We start from the raw sequence: 13,496 nt of genomic DNA on the forward strand, positions 1-13,496 counted from the left end.
AAGTACAAAAGCCCAAACTAAATACCAGGAAGGTAATGTCATATCTACTCTGTCACCCTTCCTGGACCTATAATATTCCTAGTAGTACCTATAATATTCTTAGTAGTACCCTATAATATTCTTAGTAGTACCCTATAATATTCCTAGTAGTACCTTATTCCCCCCAAATTACGAAGCTCAGTTAAGGAAGAAAGAGTTATCTCCTTGAACTGGTAGCTACTTTTATAATGGTGACTTAATTTATTTTTATGTCATAAACTCATCTAAAAATGGATGAAATCCAATGTTTAAGATATAAAATTACACATTATAAAAAGGGCTTTAAAATGCTACTCCCTATGAGAAATATGTTTAAAAGCAATCAGTATTTTACATGTATTTGTTCCCCTCAAAAATTTCAGTGGCTCACCAATCTTAAAAATGGTTTTATGCTCCTCAGTGGTTGGTGTTATCATTTACTAAGGTTCCAAAGATGAAGGAGCAAATTTCACACATGGTAAAAATCAAGAATTTGGTTTCAGTCATGTGAAATTTGTGATGCCAACCCCATACATTAGTGCATAAGTCTCAGCTGGGTGTGATGATGCATGCCTGTAATCCCAGAAGCTCAGGAGGCTGAGGCAGGAGGATCAAGAGTTCAAAGCCACCTTAGCAATGGTGAGGCACTAAGTAACTCAGTGAGACCCTGTCTCTAAATAAAATACAAAATATGGCTGAGAATGTGGCTCAGTGGTCGAATGCCCCTGAGTTCAATCCCCTGTACACCCCCCACCCTGAAAAAAAAATTAAGTACATAAGTCTAGTCTTGCCTTGGTAAGTTTTGAGAGTCAATGGTATAAAAGATAATGGCATTTAAAGTCACTGGAGCAGGTGCCCAATATGGACAAAACAGCAGGGATGGGGGACATTTCACTAACTAGTGAAAAAAGAGGAATAAGGAGCAAAAGAAACTGGGAGAAGGGGGCCCTGTCATATCAGAAAACAGTATCATAAAAGTTAAGAGAAGAATGTGTTAAGAGGGAGACAGTGTCCAAATATGTAAAATGTTGATGAGATATTGAGTTTGATGTGAACTGAGATGAGACTATAGGATTTAACTGCATGGAAGTCACTGTGATCTGTTACTAAAAAGCCCTGTTTCAGCAACTGGTGGGGATGGAAATCTGGATGTTGAGAGACAATGATAAGATGAATATAGACAATTCTTTCATATTCTGATGCAAAGGAGAGAGCAAACTAATTCATTAGACCACAGCCAGGAAAGCCAAAGGGAATGATACAGTAAAAAGGGAATATCAGTAGTGAAGGGGAGGAGTCTTGCAGTGGAGACAGAAAAATTTCTGTGTAAAGGAGAATGGAATTCAAAGCACAAGAGGAGATTTTGTCTTTTTAGGAGTGAGCTACTGTCTTCCTTTTTAACAGAAGGGAAAGCAGGAAGTGTGAGAACAAATAGTAAGAGACTAAAGATCTGTTAATGGGAAAGACAAGGGAATTTATTCATATTCCAACTGTCCCAGTTGCTTATATTTTGTCATTAAATGTGAAGTGAGGATATCGGCTGAAAGTGAGAAGGGAGATGGGATATAGATTTGAAAAAAAAAAGAGAATAAAGCAGTTACTTTGAAAATGAGAAAGTTTATTAGAGACATGTAGCAGGACTTCTTTACATTGTTGAGTTCCTATTTAAGGTCTGTGGTTTTGAATGCAAAGTAAGACTAATTAGCACAGGTGTTTATTTTTCTTAGCAATATTTAGCTACTTAGTTCAGGCAGGAAATTAGATAATTAGTTCAGTTTACCCAGAGTTGAGATTTTGCCGAGGAGAAACGGAGAGAAAAAGGACTAATAATAATAGATGACCACAAATAATAAGTGAAATGAGTACTTAAGTGGTAATGATGATAGTGAAAAGTGATAGAGTCAATGGATACATTTCAATAAAGCTGGAGTAATGCTGGAGAGTATAATGGAAACAGAATCAGAGAGTAAAATGCATACAGTCAAGATACTGAGGTGGCACAATTACTTTTCCTAACATTTTTCCCAGGCCATCTTATCTGATATTCATGCATGCCTGCCCCTCCCCCTCCCTCCCCTCCCCCCCCTCTTGTTTTTCTTAATCTCATGTGCCACATGGCATTAATAACAGCTTTATGTAACAACTCAACTTCTCTATAACTGGACCTTGATAAGAAACAGAGCTTAGGCTTCTACAAACAAACCTGGAGACAACTCCAGCTCTCTCATTTACTGAGTTATGCTACCTTGGGTAAGCACTTTTATTATTCTGAGCATCAATTTTTGCCTCTGAAAATTAGGTACCCTTTTCATTTAGGTGTGGTTTAAAAATAAATAATGGATGGTAGCCCAGATACTTTCACATAGCAATCCCTCCTCCCTGAATACAGACAAAATAGCAAGTCTATTAACTATATAACTCAGGAGCCAAATCATTATGAGGATCCTACAGCTTCCTCCACCATTACATGTTCAAAATAAACCTTGATCTCCTCCACACACTCTTCTTCCTGCACCTGCACTACTTCCTAAGTTGATGGCATCACCACTTTTTTACTTGTGCTAAAAAAGAGCTGCCTTTTACTAACCTCTTTTCCCTATCCTCATTATCCAATTTGTCACCAAATTCTATATTATATATTAGGTGTAAGAAGTTATACATTCTTAAGTTTCATCAATATTTTATGTACCACTAAGAGAAAAGAATGAAAAACATTGCCGATTACAATTACAAGATACAATCACTCACTTGTAAGATGCAACTAGATTTCAGATATGTTAGAATAAGGGGAAAATGTACACCTCAGAATAGCCGTTGCATGGCAAATTTATACCCAAACGTTCTTCACCCCAATAATGAGTTTAGGTTCTCATTCTTTTATACTTGATCTATTACAATGATCTTCTCCCACAAATGTTCACATCTGTCCACTTTTCACACTGATTCCAGAGCTACCTTTCTAAGTATAAATCAATAGCTTTCACTGCTCTCTAGCAAGATAGCAATGAGTTTTCCCTACTTATAATATTAAGTATAGCATATGAAGAATATATCTAGTTCTTAAAAAGGCATTTCCCTTGATCTGCCATTTCAGTATTTGATACAAGGTACATTTCAACAACACAGATCTACTTGATGTTCACAAAAATAGACAGTAGAGGCGCCTATTTATGGAGCTCTCCTTTTTTAGCTTGTTATGTCTTATTGGCCTCTCCATCCTCCCGAGAAAACCAAAATAAAATCCCTCTCACTTTTTAAATATAAATCAAATGATAACTCCTCTGCAAAGCCTTCACTAATGATTTTTAGGATTAACCATAACTACAGTTTAGAAAAGTGTCCCCCAAAAGGTCTATATGTTAAAAGTTTGGTCACCAGTCTGGAAATATTGGAAGGTGCTAAAACCTTTAAGAAGTAGGCACTAGGGGGAATTAGAACACTTGAATGGGACCTGAAGGAGAAACTGGGACCCCAGACCCTTCTTCTCTCTCTGCTTCCCAGCTGTTATGAGGAGCGCAGCTTGCTCCACTAAGCACAACATACAATATGTTGCCTTGCCCAAGCAACACAGCCAACCAACCATGAACAGAAACTTCCATAACTATACACCAAAATAAACCCTCCCTCCTTTTAAGCAGATTATCTCACATATTTTTGTTACAGTAATGGAAAGCAGACTAACACATAAAGTCAGTACCAAATGTGGGTTCATTGCTGTGATTATATATGTTGATGATGTGGTTCAGAAATCTTTGGAACTGCTTTGTATAAGGAGTTTGGAAAAGTTTGAAGGAGCAGGCTAGAAAAAGCATAGAAAGCTGTAAGTGGAGCTTACTGTGAGATTCAGAAGACCAGAATGCTGATAGAAATGTACAAGAACTGTGATAGTAAAGGTTCTGCTTATGAGCTTTCAGAGAGAAATAAAAACTTTATTAGGAATTGGACTAAAGGCTACTTTTTTTTACTTTGTAGCAAAGAATTTGGCTATACTGTGTATGTACAGACTTTGTAGGAGGTGGAGTTTAAAGATGATGGTGTAGACGTGCTCAATGGTTCATGCCTGTAATCCCAGCGGCTTCAGAGGCTAAGGCAAGAGGATCACAACTTCAAAGCCAACCTCAATGTAATTCATCACATAACAGACTTAAAGATAAGACTCTCATGATCATCTCAATACATGCAGAAAAAGCATTCAACAAAATACAGCAGCCCTTCATGTTCAAAACACTAGAAAAACTAGGGATAACAGGAACATATCTCAACATTGTAAAAGCTATCTATGCTAGGCCCCACCACAACATCATTCTAAATGGAGAAAAAGTGAAAGCATTCCCTCTAAAAACTGGAACAAGACAGTGATGCCCTCTTTCACCACTTCTATTTAACATAGTTCTTGAAACTCTAGCCAGAGCAATTAGACAGATGAAAGAAATTAAAAGGATACAGATAGGAAAGAAGAGCTCAAACTATCACTATCTGCTGATGACATGATTCTACACCTAGAGGATCCCCCCCCAAAAAAAAAAAATGCCACCAAAAACTTCTAGAACTAATAAATAAATTCAGCAAAATAGCAGGATATAAAACCAATACCCATAAGTCAAAGGCATTTATGTACATCAGTGACAAATCCTCTGAAAGAGAAACTAGGAAAACCACCCCATTTACAATAGCCTCAAAAAAATGTAAATACTTTGGAGTCAATGCAAGAGTGAAAGACCTCTACAATAAAAAACTATAGAACGGTAAAGAAAGAAATTAAAGAAGATCTTAGAAGATAGAAAGATCTCCCTTGTTCTTTGATAGACAGAATTAATATTGTCAAAATGACCATACTACCAAAAGATTTTGATTTAATGCAATCCCAATGACATTCCTCATAGAAACAGAAAAAACAGTCATGAAATTCACCTGGAAAAATAAGAGACCCAGAATAGGCAAAGCAATCCTTAGCAGGAAGAGTGAAGTGGGTAGCATCACTATAACAGACCTTAAGCTATACTACAGAGCAATAGTAACAAAAACAGCATGGTATTAGCACCAAAATAGACCTATAGATCAATGGTACAGAATAGAGAACACAGAGACAAACCCACATAAATACAGTTATCTCATATTAGACAAAGGCGTCAAAAACATATATTGAAGAAAATATAGCCTCTTCAACAAATGGTGCTGGGAAAACTGGAAATCCATATATAGTAAAATGAAATTAAGTACCTATCTCTCCCCTGCACAAAACTCAACTCAATGTGGATCAAGGACCTAGGAATCAGACCCAGACCCTGCACCTAAGAGAAGAAAAAGTAGGCCCAAATCTTTATCATGTTACATTAGGCCCTAATTTCCTTAACAAGACTACTAAAGCGCAAGAAATAAAATAAAGAATCAAAAAACGAGGTGGGTTCAAACTAAAAGCTTCTTCTCAGCAAAAGGAACAATGGGTGAGGTGAATAGAGAGCCTACAGAATGGGAGCAAATTTTTACCACATGCATGTCAGAAAGAGCACTAATCTCTAGCATATATAAAGAACTCAAAAATCTTAACACCAAAAAAAAAAAAACCCAAATAACTCAATCAATAAACGGGCCAAGAAACTGAACAGACACTTCTCAGAAGTTGATATATAATCAATCGACAAACATATTAAAAAATAGTCAATCTCTAGCAATTAGAGAAATGCAAATCAAACTACTCTAAGATTTAATCTCACTCCAGTCAGAATGATAGCTATTAAGAGTACAAACAATAAGTGTTGGCGAGGATGTGAGGGGAAAGGCATACTCATACATTGCTGGTAGGACTGCAAACTAGTGCAGCCAATATGGAGAACAGTATGGGGATTCCTCAGAAAACTTTGAATGGAACCACCATTTGATCCAGCTATCCCACACCGTGGTCTAAACCCAAAGGACGTAAAAATACTATAGGGGCTGGGGTTGTGGCTCAGTGGCAGAGCACTTGCCTAGCAACGTGTGAGGCACTGGCTTCAATCCTCAGCACCACATATAAATAAATAAATAAATAATAAAGGTACATCAACATGTAAAAAATATTAAAAAAAAAAACACAGCATACTACAGTGACAGAGCCACATCAATGTTTATAGCAGCACAATTCACAGTAGCTAAGTTGTGGAACCAACCTAGATGCCTTTCAGTAGATGAATGGATAAAGAAACTGTGGTATATACACATAATGGAATATTACTCAGCACTAAAAAGGAATAAAATAATGGCATTTTCAGGTAAATGGACGGAGTTGGAGAATACTATGCTAAGTGAAGTATCCCTATCCCATAAAGCCAAAGGCCAAATGTTTTCTCTGATACGTGGATGCTAATCCATAATGGGGATGGAGGGGGGAGCATGAAAGGAATGGAGGAACTTTAGATAGGGCAAGGGGGGGAGAGAAAGGGAGGGGGCAAGGGAGTAGGAAAGATGGTGGAATGAGGTGGACATCATTAACTTAAGTATGGGTATGAAGACACAAATGGTGTGACTCTACTTTGTGAATAACCAGAGATGTGAAAAATTGTGTTCTATATGTGTACTATGTATTAAAATGCAATCTGCTGCCATGAATAACAAATTAGAATAAATACAATTTTTTTAAAAAGCCAGCATCAGCAAAAAAGCAAGATGCTAAGCAACTCAGTAAGACCCTGTCTCTAAGTAAAATACAAAATAGGGCTGAGGATGTGACTCAGTGGACGAATGCCCCTGAGTTCAAACCCCAGTAACCCCCACCCCCCAAAAGTTGATGGTCTAGTTTATTTGGCAGAGGAAATTTTTAAGGCAGTACAGCATTCAGGTGGCAGCATAGGTGTTACCATCTGCTTTTAGACAAATATCGTGAGAATCAAGAGGAAAGAACAGAACCGAAGAATTAGGAAGATGTAGTTTGCCAAGAAAAGGAGCACTTTTAAAAGTGCTGCCAAGTAAGGTACAGTTGCTAAAAGATAAGCACCATTAAAAAGTAGTCCAGTATTTCACACTGAGAATATGAAAGATACCATGAAGGCATCTCAGGCATCAGCAAGATGCCACCCATCCTGGGCTAAAAGGCATAAATGTGCAAACTTGTTTCAACGACTCTAAGAGGGTTAGGGTGCCCTGCTCACACAGAGCCACCTACAGAATTGTTTTACCAGAATTTGTTTCCCCCTTTTCAGCTGTCAAGGCACTCTGAGACTACTGCAGCTGTGTTTGAAGCAGTAACAGGTCCTAGCATCACCCAAATGATACTAATTTTTTAGGTATGCAGAATTTAAGAGTAAGCGTGTCTGTAGAGGCTTCCACAAAGATTTCAAAGGAAAGCCTAGGAAACCAGGCAGTGTTTTAGCCCCCTACATGTAGGACCTGAAAGGGAGATCTGTGAAGCTGCAATACCGATCCTGGAAAATTAAAGATGCCAGGAACAAGAAATACCTGCCCAGGAAAGCTACAGGCAGTGAGCAGAACCAGCCCAAGAGAATGATTATATGGGCTGCACCCAGCAAGGTCATAAGAACTGGGCTGCACAAGCCTTTTGGAGCTCATACTCTACCATAGTGTGCCAGAATGTCAGACGTGGACAATTAGGACTTAATGTGAAATATGGAGCATTAGAACTTAACTCTACTAGGTTTTGTGTCGCTTTAATCAAATCCTTCCTTTCTATGACCCTATTCCTTGCTTTTGGAATGGTAGTGTTCCCCATGCCATTGTATCTTGGAAGTATGCAATCTTTAATTTTTTTTTTTCTTTACAGGGGCTCATAGATGAGTCTGCCTTGAGCCTAGGAGGAGACTTTGGATTTGAAAGGTTTGGAACATTTAAGCAATGCTGTAACAGTTAAGATTCTAGAGACTCTTAGAGATAGGTTGAATGCATTTTACACTGAGGCAGACATGCACCTTGGGAACCAGGGGTGGAATGCTACAGTTTGGATCATGCATAGCTCCCAAATACCCACATATTAAAGGCTTAGTCCCAAGCCTATGGTGCTACTGGGAGGTAGCAGAACCTATAGGAGGTGAGATGCAGTGAAAGGAAGTTAGTTCAGTAAGATAATGCCCTTGAAAGGGATATTGGGACCCCAGCTCTTCCTCCTTCTCTCTTTGCTTACTGGATGCCATGGGGTTAGCAACTTCCTCTATCATAAGCTTCTCTCATGATGTACTGTGCTGCCTGCCATAGGTTCAAAGCAACGAGGCCAGTCATAGACTGAAATCTCTAGAACTGTAGGAGCAAAATAAGCTTTTCTTACTTATAAGTTTATTATTTCAGGTATTTTGTCACAGTAACAGAAAGAAGCTAATATAACTGTGTCTAATAGGGTACTCGCTAACTTACTTAATGTTTACTTCTTTCTGCATTGTGCCTTGCTTAGAAAATTGTTTATATTCTGCCTTCCCCACTAGATTTCAGACTCCTCGGGGACAGTGGCAATGTGCTACTCTATCTACATGGAGCATCTGGTACAATGCTTTGAAAACTGTAAGACTAATAAAAGTGAATTATGATGTACTAAAATGAAAAGCTAAGATAATATTCCCAAAAAGTATCCCAAGAAGCAAAAAAATCAATGGCCACTGATAAACTGTGCAAAGAGAAGGGAGTTTAATTTCTCCATTTAACATGCTAAAATGATACAGAACAACCACAGACAAGACTAGTTGGCTCTGTATACTATAGGCCATTAAAATGTCACTCATAAGATAATCATTTGCACTGTTGGATACCTAGTATTATCACTGTCATTGTGCTGGATTTTTGAAACAGTTTACTAGTTGATTTCCTTGCATGGGGTATTTATCATATGATGATTTCTAAACAATGGTATAAATTTAGCTTAGAACTGAAAAAAAGCATAATGAACTATTAAAACAAGTTACTAGTCATTTGTTTGACTGTAGCTTGCATAGCAAAATACAAAGAATGTATCCCTCCCTTAATTCTCCTCCAATAAAATACTCTCAATTGAAATAATCATTATATCCATTCAATTTACTCTTAAATGGTTTCTGTGGGAAAAAATGGCACTGTTAGGAAATAAAAATGCAAGATCACATTTCATTTTATTTATACCTGCATGCAAGTGACATATATAATCCCAAATTCATCTAGAGAAAGCATGTTGAAATGATATTTTAAGGTAATGTTTCATAAGACTGGTGAGAAAGAAGAAGAGGAAGAGTTAAAACAGCAAGGTATAAAACGTGGACTATTCACACGGAAGTGGACCAGAGGGTGCTGTCCTTGGTGCAAAAAAATAAATAAATAAATAAAAAATTAACCCTATAATCTGTTTTCTTATTATGTCATTTTATTTTTTATATGAATATTTTCCATCTTAAGAGAGATTATGACCAAAACCTTTCTTAGAACATCAAATATACTTGGAGAAGTCACAACTAAAGTTGTTGTCGATTAATATCCATGTCATCCTAGGCTCAGCTACTAGGAATTATACAGTTATTTAGGACAGGCTTTCTCATCTTGGGCACCACTGACTAAAAAATTTTTTGTTGTAGGAGGAAGTCCTGTATATATTGTAGGATGTTTAGATAGCAGAATCCCTGGGTTTCACCAAGTAGATACCAGTAGCAGCCTCCTATGAACAATAAGAAATGTCTTCAGACATTAACAAATGTCAGAGATAGGTCAAAATCTCCCTCCACCCTACTGAGAATTATTGGTCAAGGATATCCAAATCAATCTTCCTAACAAGTTAATGGGGTTGTAAACTGAGACTCAAAGAAATAATGATTCATGTTATGATGACAGATCCTGAATTTGCATTAAGCGTTATTCCATTTTAAAATCACATACTCTTTTTAGTTAAAAAACAGTTCTTCCTTCCTTGCAGCAAGGTTCACAAACAATAATCTGAGAATAAAAAATAGGGGATATGTGCCTGAAAGAAGAGACTGTGCACTAATAAGAGATGATAAGAGTAAAGGAATTGTAGATCAGCTTGATCAACTAGTCTGGCAATTATACTTAATATCAATTCCTCTGCCCCTTTGGCATCCTTGCTAGGGAGGAGAGTCAACCTAATCTCCCGAAATACTATTGTTCTTGTCACATCTTGTTTCCCTAACAAAGACCTAGAATGATAAGGCTGTGGTGTAGCAATGACTATGGTAGGGGCCCCACTACTTTAACCTTGAGAATTTGGAAACTTCAAAATAAAATTCCTGCATTGTTCTTGCTATGTTGTAAGAAACCTCTGGGTCTGAGCCAGAATTTATATTCTAGAACTTTAAAACCACATGAAATAAGTCAGTTAATAATATGTACTTATTGAGGTCCTCATTCCTACCTACCCTCTTTCCCCTTTCCTATCTTTATTCCTAACAGAAATGCTTCATAGATAAACTGGAATCCTATTAATAAATACATCAGCTGTTATATACCAACCCTGATAATTATTGGGCTCTATCAACACTTTTTGAGTTTATCTTTTTATTATACTATAAGTATCTAAAAACAATATTATCAAATGACTATATTCTTCAAACTTAATTTGGAAAAGAGAAAAAAGTGTAGAACTTGTATTCCAGATGGCAAATTACTTGTGACAATAATACACAAGGTTCATAAACCCACTCTTTGGAGCTTTGAGGTAATTAGGATTCAAACATGGGCTCAATGTACTAAGGTGGATGAATGACTTACTCGCCAATCAGCAATCCCCAGTGAACAATGATAAATGAATTTTTGCAACCCAAAGTGAAGACTCCAAGTTGCATTAGATTCTTGTCCCTAGTCCTATCTTTTAAAAAATTTAAATCAACAATATGGGTGAAGAGCAAAGCATGCAGTCCTTGATGAAACAGGATCCTTTTGATAGTATTCCTAGCAAAAAAGTCCACACTATTATTGGACACTGTGAGAAGCTGGAACCCCTTCATTGTAGGTAAGTCAGTTTCATTTCTGATTACTTCAGTCAAAAAATTTGCCCTTCACATTAAGCAGAACTTTTAATACTATGGAGCTAGACCAAAATAGATTTCTTTCCAAATGAAAAATTATTTATTTAGTACCCCAGAAATATTATATGTGTGGAAGAATGGGTAGCACAAACAGATTGGATTAGAATAGTCAACAGTCACATGGAACCAGTTAAAATCCCTGTATGTACTATGGCAATTTCCAGAAGTGCAATGGATTCAAAAAGCAACTGGAAGGAATAGTCACTGGAAAAGAATGATTTTTCTCAGTTTGAGGGCCTGTTTCAATGCCCAGAATAAAAGTTAATAGTTACTGAATATTACTATGAACCAGATTTTATAACAGCATTTATGTTTGATTTTATCCTTCCCAAAACATAAGGATGAGAGTTGATACTATTACCATTCCCATTTTAAAGATAAGGAAACTGAGGCCAGAGAGTAATTTTTACAAGACCATATAACCGTAAGTGGCAGAACCTAGATTAGAACCCAACTAGTCTGAAGAACTCAGTCACTCAGGCCCACACCTTTCTGCTTCCGTAACAGAAAATATGCCTGTTTACAAATTGCTAATCCTTTAATTTTTATTATCTGATTCTTATTTTAGAATAAAACTAACCACTACTGGGTGGGAGTGGGGGAAAACCCATCTAAAGTGTTTGGTGGCATGGATGAGGTCAGGTGTTTTTGTATTCTACTGAAGACATAAGTTCCACTACTAGAGATTCTAAGCTTTTGCTTCCTTATTAAAAAAAAAAAAAAAAAAAAGAGAGAGAGAGAGAGAGAAAACCAACCCTCATCTATCTCATAGCATTAGTGTGAGAAGTAAACAAAATAAATATATTCAAAAGCATTCCATAATCTGCAAAGTACTATTCTATTTGTTATCAATTTGGTTAAACACAAAAAGCATAGATTTGGTAAGTGTAAACCAGGCAATTCAATGTAATTTTAAAAGTCAGCTTACTAACAGAAACTAGGTATAGCATGTACAATGAAGACCAAAAGAAAGTCACCTCCCTATATTTTTCTGTCAGTTTTAAGACTACCATTGGAAATTCATTCAGAATTTAACAGGTACTTCTGGGAAATTTATCAGAAATCAAATATACAGCAAATAGAAAAATCACTTCCTCCTTTCACCAGCCTGGCAAGCTGGCAGTGGTGGCAAATGCCAGCTCAAACACCATCCGTGCCCAGGTCATCCTAGATTTCTCTAATCAGAATCGATCAAGCCATCCATTATGTCCTCTCACAGCACGTCTGCTGCTTCTCTGGCATTTCTTTTGGACCGGTATCAAGAGTTATCAGTTGCTTCCAATCCTGACTTCCTTCTACTTCCTGAACTCAGCACAGTGAACCTCAAACTAGTACTGGCTGGCACTCAAATCTTTGCTTCATTAAGTTTGCAGAGTCAATTCTAAGCCTGGGGGTGTAGTCTGTCTACACTGTGGGGAGAAATTCAACCCAGACACGCTACAGACATCAAAAACCATTCAGGGTGGGAAAAAAAAAAAAAACAAAAACAAAAAACTCATTGTATCAGTATCTTCCCCCTTCTTGATCCACGAGATTTAAAAAAAAAAAAAAAAAAAAAAAAAAAAAAAAAAGGTTCTTTAAAAATCCGAATGGGATGCAAAAACGAAAAAGAGAGGGGAGACCCAGGCCTGAGAACATTCAAAACTCCGTTTCTAATTCGTAAGTACCTTCTCCCACAGTTTCACAAATACATTAGGCACCTACTGCATGACAAAGAGAGAGGATTCTATCTGGCCAAGGATCCCCTAGAGGAGTTAAAGGCCATCCCTCTTATTTTAAATACCACCCAGGGACATCAACTATTTACTTTTCATATTCTGACCCCGGAGCAAAGACCAACCTGGAGGCCAGAATAAGAAAAGGACCTTAAAATGGACCACATTCTCCAAATAGCACAGCAGGCCCCGGAGCACAGACACTCCGGTTGTACAGGGGTCTCAGAAACCTGAGGTGAGGCTACGAGGAAATGTGCTTTCACGGGTCATTCTCCACTCGGGGTTGCAAAAGGGGCTAAAATGCCACAGCGGAGCAATTCCGCTGCGGCCCCTCCGAGGCCGGCGTCGGCCCCAGTGAGGCCTCCGGCGGTGGCCACAAGCGCGGTGCAGCCTCACTGCCTGGCCCCGGGACGCTGTCATCCCCTTTACAAGGCTTCCAGAGGAACCCACTCATCACCGCATGCTCCGCTGGGCCCCGGGACACGGCCTCCCGCCGCGTGAGGAGAACGCGGGTGAGCGTCTTCTCCCAGCGCGGCGCCTCACGCCCCATCCCCGCCCGGCATCGAGACCGCTCTCGGCGCCGGAGGGCACTTCATACCCAACCGCGTTTCGTAGCTGTGCCCGGAATCAACCTTTACCTTCCCCAAGCAAATGTGGCACGTGATGGGCAGAGTGAGAGACAATGTAACGTTCTGCACGGTCTGAGCCATGGCAGCGTTCAGAATCCCGCCAACACGGAAGTCCCGCCGACAGCGGCTCCTCACCACCACCAAGGACGCGC

The 13,496-nt window shown here is 38.4% G+C and overlaps 1 protein-coding gene across 1 annotated transcript in view; it reads right to left on the reverse strand.

The window, feature by feature from the left end:
- Obi1 (ORC ubiquitin ligase 1) overlaps nt 1-13,450 on the reverse strand; it is a 47,089-nt gene extending 33,639 nt beyond the window's left edge. Inside the window, exon 1 of the mRNA XM_026400262.2 lies at nt 13,354-13,450. Coding sequence (XP_026256047.1) covers nt 13,354-13,425 — 72 coding nt within the window. The 5' untranslated portion in view covers nt 13,426-13,450. The remainder of the gene's footprint in view (nt 1-13,353) is intronic.
- Between the last annotated feature and the right edge of the window lie 46 nt (nt 13,451-13,496).

Source organism: Urocitellus parryii, chromosome 2 (assembly GCF_045843805.1).
Source record: "Urocitellus parryii isolate mUroPar1 chromosome 2, mUroPar1.hap1, whole genome shotgun sequence".
Classification (NCBI taxonomy): Eukaryota; Metazoa; Chordata; class Mammalia; order Rodentia; family Sciuridae; genus Urocitellus; species Urocitellus parryii.